At 38.2% G+C, this 16,817-nt stretch overlaps 1 protein-coding gene across 1 annotated transcript in view; it reads left to right on the top strand.

Moving 5' to 3' along the window:
- The window catches only part of LOC115435819 (sodium/hydrogen exchanger 1-like), a 71,438-nt gene extending 55,042 nt beyond the window's left edge, over window positions 1-16,396 (top strand). The window contains 4 exon segments of the mRNA XM_030158431.1: window positions 476-602; window positions 3,953-4,054; window positions 6,497-6,578; window positions 14,735-16,396. Coding sequence (XP_030014291.1) covers window positions 476-602; window positions 3,953-4,054; window positions 6,497-6,578; window positions 14,735-15,030 — 607 coding nt within the window. The 3' untranslated portion in view covers window positions 15,031-16,396.
- Window positions 16,397-16,817: the final 421 nt, after the last annotated feature.

The raw sequence follows: 16,817 nt of genomic DNA, 5'->3' as shown, positions 1-16,817 counted from the left end.
CACCATATTGCAACTTTGACACTCAAAGGGTTAATATTATGTTAACCGACAGTTTCAAGTTTTAGTAAATAGGTTAATATCTTGCTTTTTTTCGTACAAACATCTCACAGAAATAGGAAAAGTGTCAGGATGCTGAAGAATAAAACTAAACAAGTTGGAAATAGATGTATTTTTATGTTGTGAAACTGCTTCGAGTGTATAAAAATGCAGAGAAGCTGCAAAACAAAACTCAATGTTTGCACAGTACCACAATGTATAATCTAATTTTCATTTTGTTAAAATGGAAACTTTGTACATTTCAAGAGCTGGTACTGAAGCCAATGTACTATCATTATCTGCGCTGGTATCAAAAGCTGTTCAACGATACCCAGCCCTGCACAGGACAGACATTCGATGTGTCCATGTGGCTTTCATTTCTTTCCACCGGGCTCTCGTACACATCGATAGTCGTAACTTTTTCCTTCTTGTTTCCCAGGAACATTCAGCCCAAGAAGCCTCCTCCTGCTAAGCCTGTGGAGAGGGCTCTGCCTCAGCTGCCCAAAGGCAGAGAGGAGGAGATCAGGAAGATCCTCAGGAGCAACCTGCAGAGGACACGACAGAGGGTAAAGCTGAGGATTTGTTGTTACCGGTTAAAGCTTATGGTCAGTCATCGTGTGTAACAGTAATGTGATATTCTATTTTAGTTAGTTTTATAACACAGAGTTCACAAAACTCATATTAGTAGTCAAAGTCATGTTGTTTTCATTTGTGCTGAGAGCAGATCGATTAAGTACCACTTATTCCATATTAGCTGTTATTGTATTGATGGGCCTGAGTTAGAATTGATCAATAAAATATCATCAGTCATACATCAGCTGGTGGTCGCTTTGATTTGTATAGATGCACAGAAAAGCATGTGTCCTTGATTTACATAGTTACAGAGGATTATTATGTAATTCTGTAATATTATTATTGTTACGTAGCCTAAGTCAGTGTAGTATTTTAGCAGTCCATTCAGATTTACCAGGAATTCCATCTGTCCATCTAATTTTTTAGACACTATTCATGCTTTTCAAATTCAACACACCATCTTTACCACTAGTAGAGGTGCAGTGCACAGTGTAACGGCTGAATTTCAATTTTTGGATTTTTTTACAATTTTTTTCTAAATTTCAACTTCGAGAAATCATGTGGACAAATTTTCTGACACTATACTGATTCTTTTCAAATTTCACACAAATGTTCTTTATTTGTGCGTTTTTCCTACCTTTCACATTTTTTTTTTTTTTTTTTTACAAATTTTTGAAAAGTTTTTGAAAAGATTGAAAGGTAAGACTCAAAATGAAAAAAGGCACATAATAATTTAAGATAAGAAACACATGACGAAAATTTATTTAAAAAAAACTAGATATGATTTCGCCAGCCGGTCAGTACTGGAATGATTCAAGTTTGTGTGATAGTCATGCACTTTTGTGATTTTCATATGTTTTGAAAACTTTTCTGTCAGTAAACATAATTTACTGCGAAATTATGCATTAAATAATTCATTCATACATTTATTAAAACAAACTTTTCTACTCCACACAAGTACAATCTTTGCCAAAAAAGTAGGAACGCAAGTATAAAAGTACATAAAGTCAAGTTCTTGGGGAAGAAATAGCAGTTTTAAAAAAGTCTGGAGTTTTCATTTGGATAAAGAGCAAAAACCCTGTATATACAGAGATTCTGACATTGCAATGAAGTCACACTTTGTTTTCATGTATATGTACAGGTTTTTGTTTGTTTTGTTTTCTTATAATCCATTTCATTTGTAAAGACTAAGTGGGATTATTTGGTTTTGTTGCATATTCGAAATAAATAAATAAACAAAAATATATACATTTATTTTTAGCTTATATTGTACAATATTATACATAAATTAATACTCATGAAGTTACGTGTGGCACAGTTGTTCTGGGTTCAGTCCAGAAGGAGGTTTTGTGTTTTCTCCTGTGCCATGCTATGACCACAGTACCAGTTTGGATCTGGAGACTCCTCGGTGCTACCTCCTGCTCCTACTGTACTAAGATGGGTTAAATGCAGAGCAGGGGTTTCCCATCAGGACAATGAATGAACCAAGAAGAAATTCTGTTCTGTTATTACTTTATATTATTATCCTCAGCATCATGTGCAACAGTATTTAATCTTCAATATAGTGCAATTTCTAGCGAGACTTCTTCTCTACTTGTATATAGAATACAATACAATACAATAAATCTTTATTGTCACTGTTACAGGAAAAATGAAAATCTGTTTAGCAACAAACACTTAAAATGCTAAAAAGACTATAAAAATATCACACAAAATACAGAAAAATATTGGCAATATACCAAAACTACAAAAATAAAATATTTAATATACATCGATTTTCTACTGCTTATCCGGGGCCGGGTCATGGAGACAACAGTCTAAGCAGGGATGCCCAAGACACCTCCTCTAGCTCTTCCAGGGGGACCCCGAGGTGTTCCCAGGCCAGCCAAGAGACATAGCCTCTCCAGCGTGTCCTAGGTCTTCCCCGAGGCCTCTTACCAGTGGGACATGCCCGGAACACCTCCCCAGGGAGGCATCCAGGAGGCATCTGAAACAAATGCCGGAGCCACCTCAGCTGGCCCCTCTGGATGTGGAGGAGCAGCGGCTCTACTCCGAGCTCCTCCCTGGTGACTGAGCCCCTCACCCTATCCCTAAGGGTGCGCCCAGCCACCCTGCGGAGGAAACTCATTTCAACCACTTGTATCCGGGATCTTGTCCGTCTTCTTGTCTCCCCCTTGAACTGCCACCTTATCGTGGTGGGGGAGTTTGAGCATCCAAATGATCCCAGGAGCTATGTTGTCAAGGGCTTTATGCCCCTGGTAGGGTCTCCCAAGGAAAACAGGTCCTGGGTGACGGGCCAGACTAAGAGCAGTTCAAAAGCCCCTATGAGAGATTAACAACGAAGGACTGTGACGTCGCCTGGCATGGTGCAGCCAGGGCCTCACCCTGGAGCCAGGCCTGGGGTTGGGGCTTGAAAGCAAGCGCCTGGTGGCTGGCCCATCCTCTGGTGGACTCACCACCCACTGAGGGAATCGTAGGGGTTGGGTGCAATGTGGATTGGGTGGCAGTCAACAGCAGGGGGCTCGACGACCCAGCCCCCGGACACAGAGTCTGGCTCTTGGGACATTAAATATAAAAATACTACTAAAATAGTACAAAAATATTCAAAAAGCTGACTATACTACAGATAAGAAATATGTACATATCACAATCATGTATGGGATGATGATCGCAAAAAGGCTCATTTTAAGCCTTTGGAAATCTGAGACTGTGCCTCTTTTGAAAACATGGTTGACAGACCTGACCTCTGTGCTTCACATGGAGAAGGTTAGATACAACATGAGTAAGAATCTAAAGACATTCTATCAGATTTGGCGGCTTTTTTTGGACCAAGTGGCTCAAACCAATGAAGACCTTGGCCAGGGCAGTGGTCCATAACATGCCACTCACCTCTTTGTTTTTTGTAGGAGTCTGTGTGGAGTCTAGCCAGTTTACTAGTGATGAAACATCATGTACCTTATCATCTTGAGTCGAATGCCCTATTTTATTTTACTGATGTTTTGTTTTTTGTTTTTTTTGTGTATCCTTCTTTTTTTTTATTTATCAATTTCTTTTCTCCTTTGCATTCCTGTAAGTTACTTGGCTGTTTTGAAAAACAATAAAAATATTGAACAAATAAAAAAGAAATATGTACATATAAGGAGATATACAAGGTAAAGTTCAAAATAAGGTGCATGGGTTGTGTTTATTGTTCTGAGGTTGGCCGGTTTATCAGTTATAAGTTGTAACATTAACAGGTCAAGTATATCTTGTTTTTTCCTTGTGGATTACTGAAGTACTGAAATGTTTGTTGTTCTGTTGTTGTTTGACGGTTTATTCTGTATCTGTTTGTGGCCTCCCTCAGTTGCGCTCCTACAACAGACACACACTGGTGGCAGATCCGTACGAGGACGGCTTCGGTGATTTACTTATAAAGAAACAGAAGATGATCGAGTTGGAAAAGAAGGTATGACTCGTCGTGTTGATAAACAAGTCATTCAGTGTGACACCAGCTAATGAATGAGTGCAGCAGAAACACACCAGATACCACTAATAACACACACAAAACAAACAAAACCAGGGTTATCACGCCTCCTGGAAAACCTGGAAAAGGACTGACCAGTTTTCTAGTCATGGAAAATATATGGAAAATGAGAATAAAGGCCAAATGTCTTGGAAATGATTAAGTTATCCTGGAAAATTATTTATCTTCACCTGCCTTGTGACCTTGTGTGGATAAAATGAGATGAAACAAGAGAATTTGTTTTTCATTGATTTATTGAAAATATACAAATATTTTTAGAGGAAGTGCGGGAGAGAAAGTAAGAGAGAAGAGAAAGTTGTCCAGTTGAACATTGTAACTCCAGTTTGTCATGTTAATGAAGTGCTCTGCTGTAATCTGTGGGTGTGTTTGCATTATTCTATAATACATTTATCATAATTATTTTTCTTTTTTTGTTACTATATTTTTATTGTTTGATTTCTGTATAATATTAACATGAGGGACATTTGGGATACATTGACCATAAAAAAACCTTTGTGACTAACAGTTGGTTTTAGTAATGTGACATTGAAATAGAAAATGCACTGGAAAAAAATCAAAATCTTACAAAGTGTATTTTTCTCATTTCATGTCCAAATATCTCATCACACTTAAAATAAGACATAATCACCTAAAGAGTAACTTTTCAGTGAGATGTAAGAACTTATTTTTAGACAATAGATCTTGAAAATTTTATTTCAAGAAATCTTACCAAGATAATTTTCACTTGTTCCTTGCAGATTTTTTTTGCTTGAATTAGGCAAAAAAAAAACCATTGAATTTATTTCTACCATTTATCATGACACTTCTCTTCTTGAGTCCTCAATCTATGGGTCAGAATCTCCATCTCAAGTATTCCATTCACAATTTGTAGCCAGTTGTTATAATTATTTTTCATAGATAAATTATAGCCCTAGACTGCACATCAAATGTCTTGGTATCAAACATAGAAAGAATCTGGGTAAAAACGCAAGTTACAACTTCAGAAAAGAACACTTCCAAAGAATGAGGGGGAATAGATTAGTGCAGGGGTGTCAAACTCACGTTAGTTCAGGGGCCACATACAACCCAATATGACCTGCAGTGGGCCGGATGATTAAAATAATAACACAATAATACAAAAATAATATCAATTCCAAAATTTGTATGTCTAATTTCTATGTTTTAGAGTGAAAAAAGGAAAATTATATTATCAAAATTTTTACATCCTTTAAAAAAATGTGGAAAAACATGAACAACCATGACCAAAATTAAATTTATTAAGAAAAAAGTGCCATTTTAACAATTTATGCCATTATTTGGCCTCAGCTTCTCATTTTCACATGTTCATTACAACTTGCAGATCACAGTAGATCTACGAATGCTCAAAACATTTAATAACAGACAGAATATTGGTACAATTACTCTTAATTCTCTTAAGACATTTCAGGTTGTTCATATTCGTTCAGGTTTTTCACATTTTTTGTAAAAGGCTAGTTTGTAAATGTTAACATTTTTGTGTAATTTTACTTCTTTTTTTTTACACTAAAACAAAGAGAAAAATTTGTGGTTTTCATTATTTATAGGTTATTATGATAGTATTTTACTAGTCTGACCCACTTTAGATGGAATTGACCTAAAATTATTTTGACATCCTTGATTGCTGATATCTTCAGTGTAATTTTTGTGTTTCACTGATTAATCCCCAGGGCCGGACTGGACCCATTGGCGGGCCGGATTTGGCCCCCGGGCCGCATGTTTGACACCCCTGGATTAGGGTATGACATGATAACTGGTCTCTGTAGCGCCTGAAAATGTCCTAGAAAATAATTCCAGGGAAAGAGTGAGAACCCTGAAAACTTAAAGCACTGCTCTTCTCATTTCACACTGTGCCTGTAATAAGTAAACAAGCCGGGCAGTTAAATAATTTAGCATAAACTTCGTGATGCTTTGTGTTGTGATTAGACCTGACCTACAGTAACTTAAACTAATTTTCTCGACACAAATGACTCCTGATTTATTCGTGCGCTTGATTGGCTCCAATACAAACTCCCATTTTATGAGGTTGTAATTAGAAAAATGAAAAGTGACTCATTTGAGGTAAATCAAAACCACTAGACGCTGCTGTAGACTTGAGAGGATTCCTGCAGAGACTAATAGACCACTTCGTAACTTTAAAGTTTCTCCCAGACACTAATAAATGATGACTCGGTGGAAGTGCTTTAGTTTCCGGCTGTAATTTTCACAAACAGTAGATGCGACAGAACACAGAACGTGTACTTCAACTAAACTTTACTCAATAACGGTGGTGTTTCCCGAGGCAGGTTATGTAGCCGTGTTTCGATCATTGCGTAAACATTACAATGAAATATCCCTGTGTTTTCTCAGATAAAAGAGATGAATAACTACTTGACGGTGCCTGCTGCTCCTCCCGACTCCCCGACCATGTGCCGAGCCAGACTGGCCTCAGGTAAACACATCCATCTCTGTTGTTTCCGAATGCTAACACACACAAGCTCCCACTTCACATACCGCAAGATACCATGTAGAACAATAGGACAGCTGCGATGGGGTTAACCCTTTATAGGGCACTCATAGAAATACTTCAAAGTCAAAATTTAAACCGTGGTGTGTTATTGGAGGACATAACTAAGACTTTATTACTTTTGCGGAATTTTTTTTTTTTTTTTTTATTGTCATGTAGAAAATCAAGGTCAATGACGTTACCATATTTAGTTCCTTACCCGTAAGTTGCAAAAAAAAAAAAAAAAATCCAAGAAGTATACATGTAAGTTGAAAGGAACATGTATTTTAGAACATTAGAACATCACTTTTAGAACATAAATGCTGATCCAGACACCTGTCCACATCCACATTATCCCTTTGAACATCATTCCTTACATTAGTACCATTGCGTCACTGTCCTCACTGTAACTGTTGCTGTCATTAGCCACTTTTACACAGAGATCCTGGAAAAAAGGTGAGATGGTGATCCCACCTTTTTTCCACCATTGACTGATTTCCACCGCCAAGGAGTAACAGAGGTGAGACAGGCTGGACTTTTACACAGCGGACTTGTGTTCTGGAATCAAAGGGGCGGCGACTAGGGATGTCCGATAATATCGGCCCTCCGATATTGGCATAAAAATGTAATATCGGTGAATATCGTTATCGTTTTTTTTGCCTATCACTAAAACCGATAAAATAATGCCTTGATTTCGCCAGCATTTACCGACACGTAAATGAAGCATTGTTTGTAGCTGAAAGAAATGTGCAGTTTTCAAAATTGTACAGTAGAGTTGCCACACTGTAATAGACTCATGGAGGGAGGGAGAGAAAATAAATAAATATGGCATTTTTTCCACAACTTAAGTTGAAGTATGTATTCTTTGCACAGACAGTGTTTACATTTTGAAAGCCTTGTTGTATCTGAGAATGCATCCAATGGGGCATCACAATAAAATTAGGCATGATGTGTTAATTCCATGACAGGAGATATGTGATGTTACCTAAAATTAGTTTAATATCCCACATATATCGGCAGCGGTATCGGTAGATATCGGAATCGGAAATTAAGCGTTGGACAATATCGGCATATCGGTTTTTGGCAAAAAAGCCAATATCGGACATCCCTAGCGGCGACGCATCGCAGCATATAGTGTGACGTATCACTTCCGCATCGGAAATACCCTGAGCATAGCGGTGTTGCCAACCTCTCCAGAGTCGGCCCATCTTTCACCGTTCCACAAATGTTAGCATGGATAGAGTCGTCCACCCGTAGTGACAACAGCTCGCGGATCTCGGCGTCTCCCCAGTTCGACTCTTTCTGGTTGCATTGATATGCTTGTTTACTGTACAGGGTGGGGAAGCAAAATTTACAATGAACATTTAGTTGTTTTTTCTCAGCAGGCACTACGTCAATTGTTTTGAAACCAAACATATATTGATGTCATAATCACACCTAACACTATTATCCATACCTTTTCAGAAACTTTTGCCCACATGAGTAATCAGGAAAGCAAACGTCAAAGAGTGTGTGATTTGCTGAATGCACTCGTCACACCAAAGCAGATTTCAAAAATAGTTGGAGTGTCCATAAAGACTGTTTATAATGGAAAGAAGAGAATGACTATGAGCAAAACTATTACGAGAAAGTCTGGAAGATACTATTAAAGAAGAATGGGAGAAGTTGTCACCCGAATATTTGAGGAACACTTGTGCAAGTTTCAGGAAGCGTGTGAAGGCAGTTATTGAGAAAGGAGGAGGACACACAGAATAAAAACAATTTCTATTATGTACATTTTCTTGTGGCAAATAAATTCTCATGACTTCCAATAAACTAATTGGTCATACACTGTCTTTCAATCCCTGCCTCAAAATATTGTAAATTTTGCTTCCCCACCCTGTACATGGCCCGCGCTCATTTTTAAATTCCCCCTGCACATGTGAAGGCACTGGCATGGATTCTGCGGCAGCCGCCCCAGGTGTCGGAGCTTCATGCCACAGGTGAAAATATCATGTAGCTGCAGCACCAGTAGCACATTGGCACGAAGCCGCGGCACCTGTGTCACGAAGCCACAAAACGTCACACCTCGGTTGCGGAACGAGAGGTGTTCCTTTTACACAGCGTTCCAGAATCATGATTCCACCTTTATCAGGGCTCTGTTACTACCTCCAGAGGCGTTACAGAGCCACAATAAAGGTGGGACCAAATGATCCCACCATTTCGTTCACACAGACGTTGTTCCAGAATAAAGGCGAAATATTCCTGTCACAGAAGTGCTGTGTAAAAGGGGCTACTGTCTTGTAATGTATTCGGAAATTACCAAAAATAGTCACTTGTCCGATAAAAGGGTTAAACAGTCATCAGGCGTTCTATTTTGTCAGGGTTTCCAAAGAAACACTGCTGCTGTTCTGTTCCAGCCGCAGTGATGTTTCAGTCAGATATTTCCCCACAAATGGAAATGCGTTTGCATGTTCCAGCCAGCATGTAAACCAGTGTGTGGTTTCATTTTAGGCAGAGATACTGATTTCAAACCCGCTCAGCAGAAAGAGAACAAAATCTGTCAAGGTATGTAGCGAGTGTAGAGGAGAGAGATGCATTATGGTAACCCGACAACAACCCTAACACGCATGCTTCACAGACATTGCTTTTTAACATTCATCAGTGATCATTACTAATGAGAGTAGCTAGTCAACAAAGTCGTGTTGTTCTGTGGCATGATATGTGTGATGGTATTAGCTTGTGTTTTTCAATGTGAAGCCCACCTCAGACCAAAGATTCACAATAGGGTTCCTACAGGTTTTTACAAGTTAAATTGAAGACTTTTTAAAGACCTTTTTAAGACTACTCAGAAGTGAATTTAATGCCCATTTCACAGCCCTTCCCCTCCACTCATGACAACCAGGTTGAAAATCGTCTTCCAACCAAGCATTATTACCCCCTACCCCCCCAAAGAGGAGGCAAGGGGTATTGTTTGTCTGTTGGTTTGTTAACACTCTAGCAGCAAAACTATTGGTTGAATTCATACCAAATTGGGTTTATAGATTGCCAGAGACAGTGACCCAGAATAGATCTGATTACATTTTAGGTACAGTAGGTCAAAGTTCAAATTTTTAATGAATTTTTAAAATAAAATAAGCTACAATATGTGCGAGGGGCGAGGTTTGTTGTGCCTGGCACCACTTGTTAATTTGTACTTCCTCATCCTTACTTTTTGCCTAAGAAGTTCCTTAAACTTCTCAAAGTCAGCTTTCTCAGGTGACTTGCATGACTAATGACTGCACATATTAGCGATTTCTGCAAAGTTAGCAATAATTGGTTCTTAATTCCAGTGTAAATTGTCAGGTTGGATCAGGTGGAACTGTCGACTAATGTTACTTTCTTTGCAGCTTGGACATTTAACAAACACATTTAAACACAATCCAGCCAACAAGTTTATACACAATTACAGGTTCATATCAAATTTAATACCTTTTAAATATTTTCTAATGGTATTAAATGCAGATTTGTAAATTCAAGACTTTTAAGACTTTTAAGTACCCCGCGGGATCCCTGGACAACACCGTTTCAAGATGATGCACGGAAAAGTTGTAGCAATGTCAGTAGTCCTGTCTCAGCTCAAGTCACCGGGACATTGCCTGTAACTCAGCTTGACAATTCACCAGTTGTTTGTTTTAAAAGTTAAGAGCAATATATAGGGCAGGTTTTCAAACCTTATAGGGGTGGATATTTTCCAAGGAACCCCCTCTTTACCCTCACTACATTTGCTCTTAAAACATACAAGGTGTCCATAAAGTCTCTTTACAGTTTAACATATTTATTAGAAAAGTAAATGAATAGACAAATTTGTGGAAAGTATTACAAAATTAAAAGTAGATATTGAAGGTTTATTTGACTCATTTAATCCACCTCTATATGGACACCGTTAGTTACAGGAATCACATCCAGACGGTACTGGATTTGTTTCCATGTTGGCTGTATTATAGTCTCATCAGTGGTGTCAATGACATCAGCGATCTTTTCCTTCAGGTCGTTGATGTCCCGTGTCTTTGTTCGATACACGATATCTTTAACATAACCCCATAGAAAGAAATCCAGGGCAGTGATATCTGATGAACGAGGTGTTCAGGGAATCGGACCATCCCTTCCAATCCACCGGTCTGGAAATGTTAGGAATTTAGGAACCCACCAACATGCAGTCCCAAATGTGGTGGTGCACCATCTACCTGGAAAAGGATGGGTGGTTGAAGGTCATCCAGCTGTGGTGACACATACACTGGAAAAAAATCAAAATCTTACAAAGTGTATTTTTCTCATTTCTAGTCAAAATATCTCATCACACTTAAAATAAGACATAATCACCTAAAGAGTAACTTTTCAGTGAGATATAAGAACTTATTTTTAGACAATAGATCTTGAAAATCTTATTTCAAGTAATCTTACCAAGATAATTTTCGCTTCTTCCATTAGCAAATTTTTTTTTTTTTTTTGGCTTGATTCAAGATTTTTTTAAATAATTATAACAAAAATAATTATAACAACTGGCTACAAATTGTGAATGGAATACTTGAGATGGAGATTCAGACCCATAGATTGAGGACTCAAGAAGAGCAGTGTCATGATAAATGGTAGAAATAAATTCAAGATTTTTTTGGTTAATTCAAGCAAACAAATCTGCCACTGGAAGAAGTGAAAATTATCTTGGTAAGATTACTTGAAATAAGATTTTCCAGATCTATAGTCTAATAATCAGTTCTTATATCTCACTGAAAAGTTACTCTTTAGGTGATTATGTCTTATTTTAAGTGTGATGAGATATTTTAACTAGAAATGAGAAAAATACACTTGCTAAGATTTAGATTTTTTTCTAGTGTATTCAGTCAAAAGGTCAAAGTTAAACATGTGCAGTAATTGATCTTGAAGAAAAATGAACCAATGATTCGATTGCACGTGATCCACAATGTGATTAAAAACTTTCATAACCACTGAGAAAATAAAACAAATCTGATTAACAGATCTCATCAATTGCTTCCGTAATAAATGTTTTAAATTGTAAGGACACTTTGTGGACACCCTGTATCTCTTACATTTTCTCGTAGCTTCCCCACTATCCCACTGTTTTAACCTCTGTCAATCTTAAACCTTCAGAAATGCTGCTATCTAGATAAAACAAAAACACCCGAGACTTATAGTATCCACATACGTACGGTAGATCCTTCCCTGAATCATTGTGACCCGATCACATGACCACTGCTGGAAGAAAAGAAGACGTGAGTCACGACTACCAGTTAATACAACATGGATACTGAACCACATGTGTTCCTGTCCTTGTTGTCTCTGGTCACAGCTTTTGTTCAGTTAATGTTTACATTTTTATTATGGTACGGCTGATTACATTCATACCAAATCAGCTGTTATTTGAGGAATGTGCAATAATTCCCAGGTGTTATCAGTCCACGTGGTCATGTGATATGCGTTTCAGGCATGTTAGAATGTCCAGAGAGTATTTCTAAGACTTTACTTAAACACTAGTGGGCTTATCATTATAGTTTTATGCTTTTGACGGTCGTCATTTTTTCTGCATTGTATTTGGACACAACTTGACAGCCATAGCACTGTTGTCTGTACTTACGATCAATAAGTTACATTCACAAGACCATCAAATATTTTCACTGAGCAAAGGTGTACAGCTTTACCATTAGCTTTAGCATTTAATGTTCATCATTAGTTTATCAAGATGGATAAAGATGGTGAAAACTCTTCTCATTATGAATTTTTGGTCTGAAGTGGGCCTAAAGTGGAAATGTTTCAGCATGTGTTTCATTATAAATCATTTGACTTGCATTGTTTTCTTTATCATTTTTCTCATGTGAAATGTTTTGACAGACCACATTCTCCTTTCCTTGTACTTTGTGTGTTTGTGCATGCACTGCAAAAAATGCCATGTTAGAAATAAGCCTAATAGTCCTAAATCTGGTCAAATTGGCTTATATTGAGCAAAAAAAAAAAAAAAAATCCGCCAATGGGGTAAGAAAAAAAATCTTAAAACAAGCAAAAAAGTGTATCAACTAAAAAACCATAATGTGCCTTAAAACTAGACAAAAATGCTGGAATTTTAGTAAAGAGTGCTTAGTACAAGAAAGAAAATCACACTCATTTAAGATAGAATTACTTTAACCTCCTAAGACACAGCTATGGGTTTTCTGTCCACATTTGTGGACAAGAGTTTCACAACTTTATACAAAAAAAAAGAAAAGAAAACTGTCCACCACAAAGAACATTCCATAAAAATTTTAAAAACTACATCTGAAAAAACTGTAGCATCATGATGTTTCCAATATAGGCACTTATTTAATTAAAAAAAACAAAAAAAGCTTGTACTTTGCTGACATTTCCTGGGTCTCAGGAGGTTAAATGAGGAATTTTAGTCTCTGACTGAGCTGGATATAAGAATTTAAGTCTGAAAATATGAGTAACAAATACAAAAAAAATCTTAAAACTAGAAGCACTCGGAGAGCGCAGACCTCCGCCAAGGCAGATCAGTGCCCCGGATTTGGATGAAAATTTCAGGAAATGTTGATACTGGCACAAGGAACAAATGATTAAATTTTGGGGGTGGAGGGGGGCACAGATCTGCCTTGGCAGAGGTCTGCGCTGTCTTTTGTACTAGGGATGTTTAGCTAAGTAGGTAACATATGGGACTCCAATGCAGAAGACCTGGGATTAATTCCCAGTTGAAGCGGTCATTTTCAGCTCAATCAAATGCTTATTACCTCTGCCAAGGAGGTTATGTTTGTGTCAGCGTTGGTTTGTCTGTCGGTCTCTATGTTAGCAAGATAACTCAAAAAGTTATGGACGGATTTGGATGAAAATTTCAGGAAATGTTGATACTGGCACAAGGAACAAATGATTAAATTTTGAGGGGGGGGGGGGCACAGATCTGCCTTGGCAGAGGTCTGCGCTGTCTTTTGTAGAAAAGCACTCGTAGAGTGCAGACCTCCACCAAGGCAGATCAGTGCCCCCCCCCACGCCCTCCACACCCGATCACCACCAAAATTTAATCATTTGTTCCTTGTGCCACTATCAACATTTCCTGAAATTTTCATCCAAATCCGTCCATAACTTTTTGAGTTATCTTGCCAACATAGAGACCGACAGACAAACCAATGCCGACAAAAACATAACCTCCTTGGCAGAGGTAATAAGCATTTGATTGAGCTGAAAATGACCGCTTCAACTGGGAATTAATCCCAGGTCTTCTGCATTGGAGTCCCATATGTTACCTACTTAGCTAAACATCCCTAGTGCTGTTAAGGACCAATTAGCTCGTCCTTATGGAGACATGAGTGCTCACGTTAAACTGACTAAGAAACCACCTCTCAAACAAACTGATATTAATCCATAACCGTATATCCTATCTCAAACACTCTTCCAGGTGAGACTTGCAGAGAGTCTTTTGAACGTATCGATGTATAATATGTGGAAAAAAGTCGGAATTGAATAAGCAGTGATTATGGGAACATGGAGTTAGTCAAACATGTTAGTGACAGAAATTTAACATGAGAGTGAATGAGAGAAAAAAATGTCTCTGCGACATTCCTACTGGCCATAAGATTTTTTCAGTCATTTTTCAAATTAGTCAAGGGTCATGTTAAACTGTGTTATCATTTTTGTCAAGTTTTAAGCCTGTAAATAACAATAAATGGTTAAAAAAAAAAAAAAAGTTAGTTGCATTCATTTCTTAAGATTCTTAAATTGAGGAGCTGCGCAAGTGGTTTCAGTCTTAAAATAAGGAAAATCATCTTAATCCTTTGCTGAGGTAATTTGCACAATATTACCATACCTTGTTACTAGTAAAATCCAGCTTGGTATTAGCTGGAAAACCTTAAGAAAAAGTCAGATATATATATATATATTTTTAAATAAGAATCTTTTTCTTATGTAAACATTTCTTGGCAAGCTTTTTTTCTCTAAAAATAAGACAACTGTTCTAGAAATGAGGCGTTTTTCACTTTCTTAGATATCATTTTTTGCAGTGCATTGTCGGACCACCTGACGGACTATAGCCAGAGGGTCTGTGTTGATAAATGGTTATAAACTAAATATAATGTACCTCCCTGTAGATCCCCAGTCGTACAGTGTGAAGCCATCCTCAGGCGACGTGCCCACCATCCAAGTGGACCTGGCCTCCCCTCAGTCCCCAGACTCGGTCAACCTGTTGGATGAGTTAAAACGGGCCGACCAGCAGAAGCAGGACGAGGACCAGGGCCTGATGATGAGGCCTCCATCGCGAGAGGGCAGAGCTAACAAACAAGGGGAGGTGGAGAGCTCCAAGGAGCAGCAGAAGCTAATGAGGTGCCTGAGCGACCCTGGTCCCAGCGCAGACGAGGAGGAGGAGGACGAACCCTTCCTGCCTTAGAACGACCCGACGGACGAGGAAGGGGGTCAGTCTGCACCTTCACCCGGTTAGAGAGGAGCGGTCTCCTGCACCGCTCGGCTCTAAACAATCTCTTTTGGTCCAGTTACCAAACAAGCCAAAACTGCTAATGCTGTACGAACCCTGAAAACAGAGCGCAAAAGGAGATTACCGGAGAAGAAAAAGAGCCATTAGTTTGTTATTGTCATTGCTCTTTATTTTTTTAGACAGGATTGAAGTGGCAGTCGCTGCTGTCGGAGAGATTTGGGGGGGGGCTTTATTGTTGATAGTCTGAGACATTCAGGAAAGAACTATGCATTACCAAAGGTTTGGACTGTTTTAGTATTAGACAATGTCATTTTTATTTTCTGCTCAGACTGTAATTTGGGTTCTTAATGATTTTGTGTTTGTGTTTTCATGTTTAATTCTGTCTGAAGAGCTGCATTCTCTGAAGACATGCTGGCCCTAAATGTAATCAACAAAGATAGCTACTCTACTTTAACGTAGCTTTTGACTTTTTACCATCGCACTTTGATTTTAGTCTTTAGGTTGAAGCCTCTTTCACTGAAACTGTTCATTGTAGAACATAGATGAAATTGCTGGATATCCAAACATGTACAGTGTAGCTAGTTGAAAATCTTTTTGCCTTATTTTATGTCTAATCTTTTCACTTGGTGCAATTTATCTGTCTTTATCGGGAAAAAAAAAAAACACTTTAATTTCAGGGGTACTAACATCTGTTTGTGATCAGATGCCAGACGTTCTGTTGGAGTTCGCTGTTCGTTGGATGTAGGTTTAATTAAGCTGGATGTGTATTTTAAAAGAACCACAGTTCAGACTCGCAGCTCGGAGCGGGTCACGTGGACGTCCTCGCCGTTGTTAGATGAGATTTCGTATCTCGTTGCTTAAAACACACGCAGTCTCACTTTAGTCCGTTTTGTCCTGGGAAGTGGAGTGTTTGCGTATGAAACAGGCAGTGATGCAGCACAGATGTTCTGATGTCAGTTAGCTAATTGAATCCCCGTCCCAGACTTGAAACCACATGTTCTGTCTTTCTTTCTGTGGAGCTGCTTTTTGTTGTTTTTACCTCGACGTTGTAAACACCCTTTAAAACTCACTGAGATATGAGGTACAGAATTAAAGTAAATGTCTTAACTGAACTGAACAAGTGCCCGACTTAACCGTAACCTTGAGACCCTTTATGTTTTCCATTTTTAAACCACTACGATTTTATCATTTTACTATTTAAATTTTTATCTTTTTTATTATTCCGGGTTAGCTCACTAATTTTCATTGGAAGTATTTTACCCCTACATCACTGTTCTGTATGTTAAAGCTTCAGTAGGCAATTTGTTTTAGGCAGTGTCACGAAAAAAAAAAATCACTCTCGCCCTTTAATATGTTGTACTTTAAGAGATCTGGGACGAAACTATATATCTGCACCTCCTCTTGGCTCTGTTTTCAGACTTGAGAAAACCTGGAAGACAGAGGATTTTGACCAATCATGATTGACAGCTGTAATGGCCAATTGAGTCCAAGACAACGTCAGGCGTAGGGGTGTGTATCAGCAAGAATCTGGCAATACGGTACAAATCACAATACTCGGGTCACGATACAATGTATCACGATATATCACAATACTGTTAAAAAGGCATTTTTTATTGGTTTTCTTTCTTTTTAAAAAAGATTATACCCTGGAAGAACGGAATTACGCCAGAAATCTGCACAAATACTATACACATTTTTATTTGATCACATCAGGATCTAATGCTGTATCACAAAATGTTTCT

This window comes from Sphaeramia orbicularis, chromosome 16, assembly GCF_902148855.1.
Source record: "Sphaeramia orbicularis chromosome 16, fSphaOr1.1, whole genome shotgun sequence".
In the NCBI taxonomy this organism is placed as follows: Eukaryota; Metazoa; Chordata; class Actinopteri; order Kurtiformes; family Apogonidae; genus Sphaeramia; species Sphaeramia orbicularis.
The sequence above is the reverse complement of the archived record's forward strand: the minus strand, read 5'-3'. Positions and strand labels throughout refer to the sequence as shown.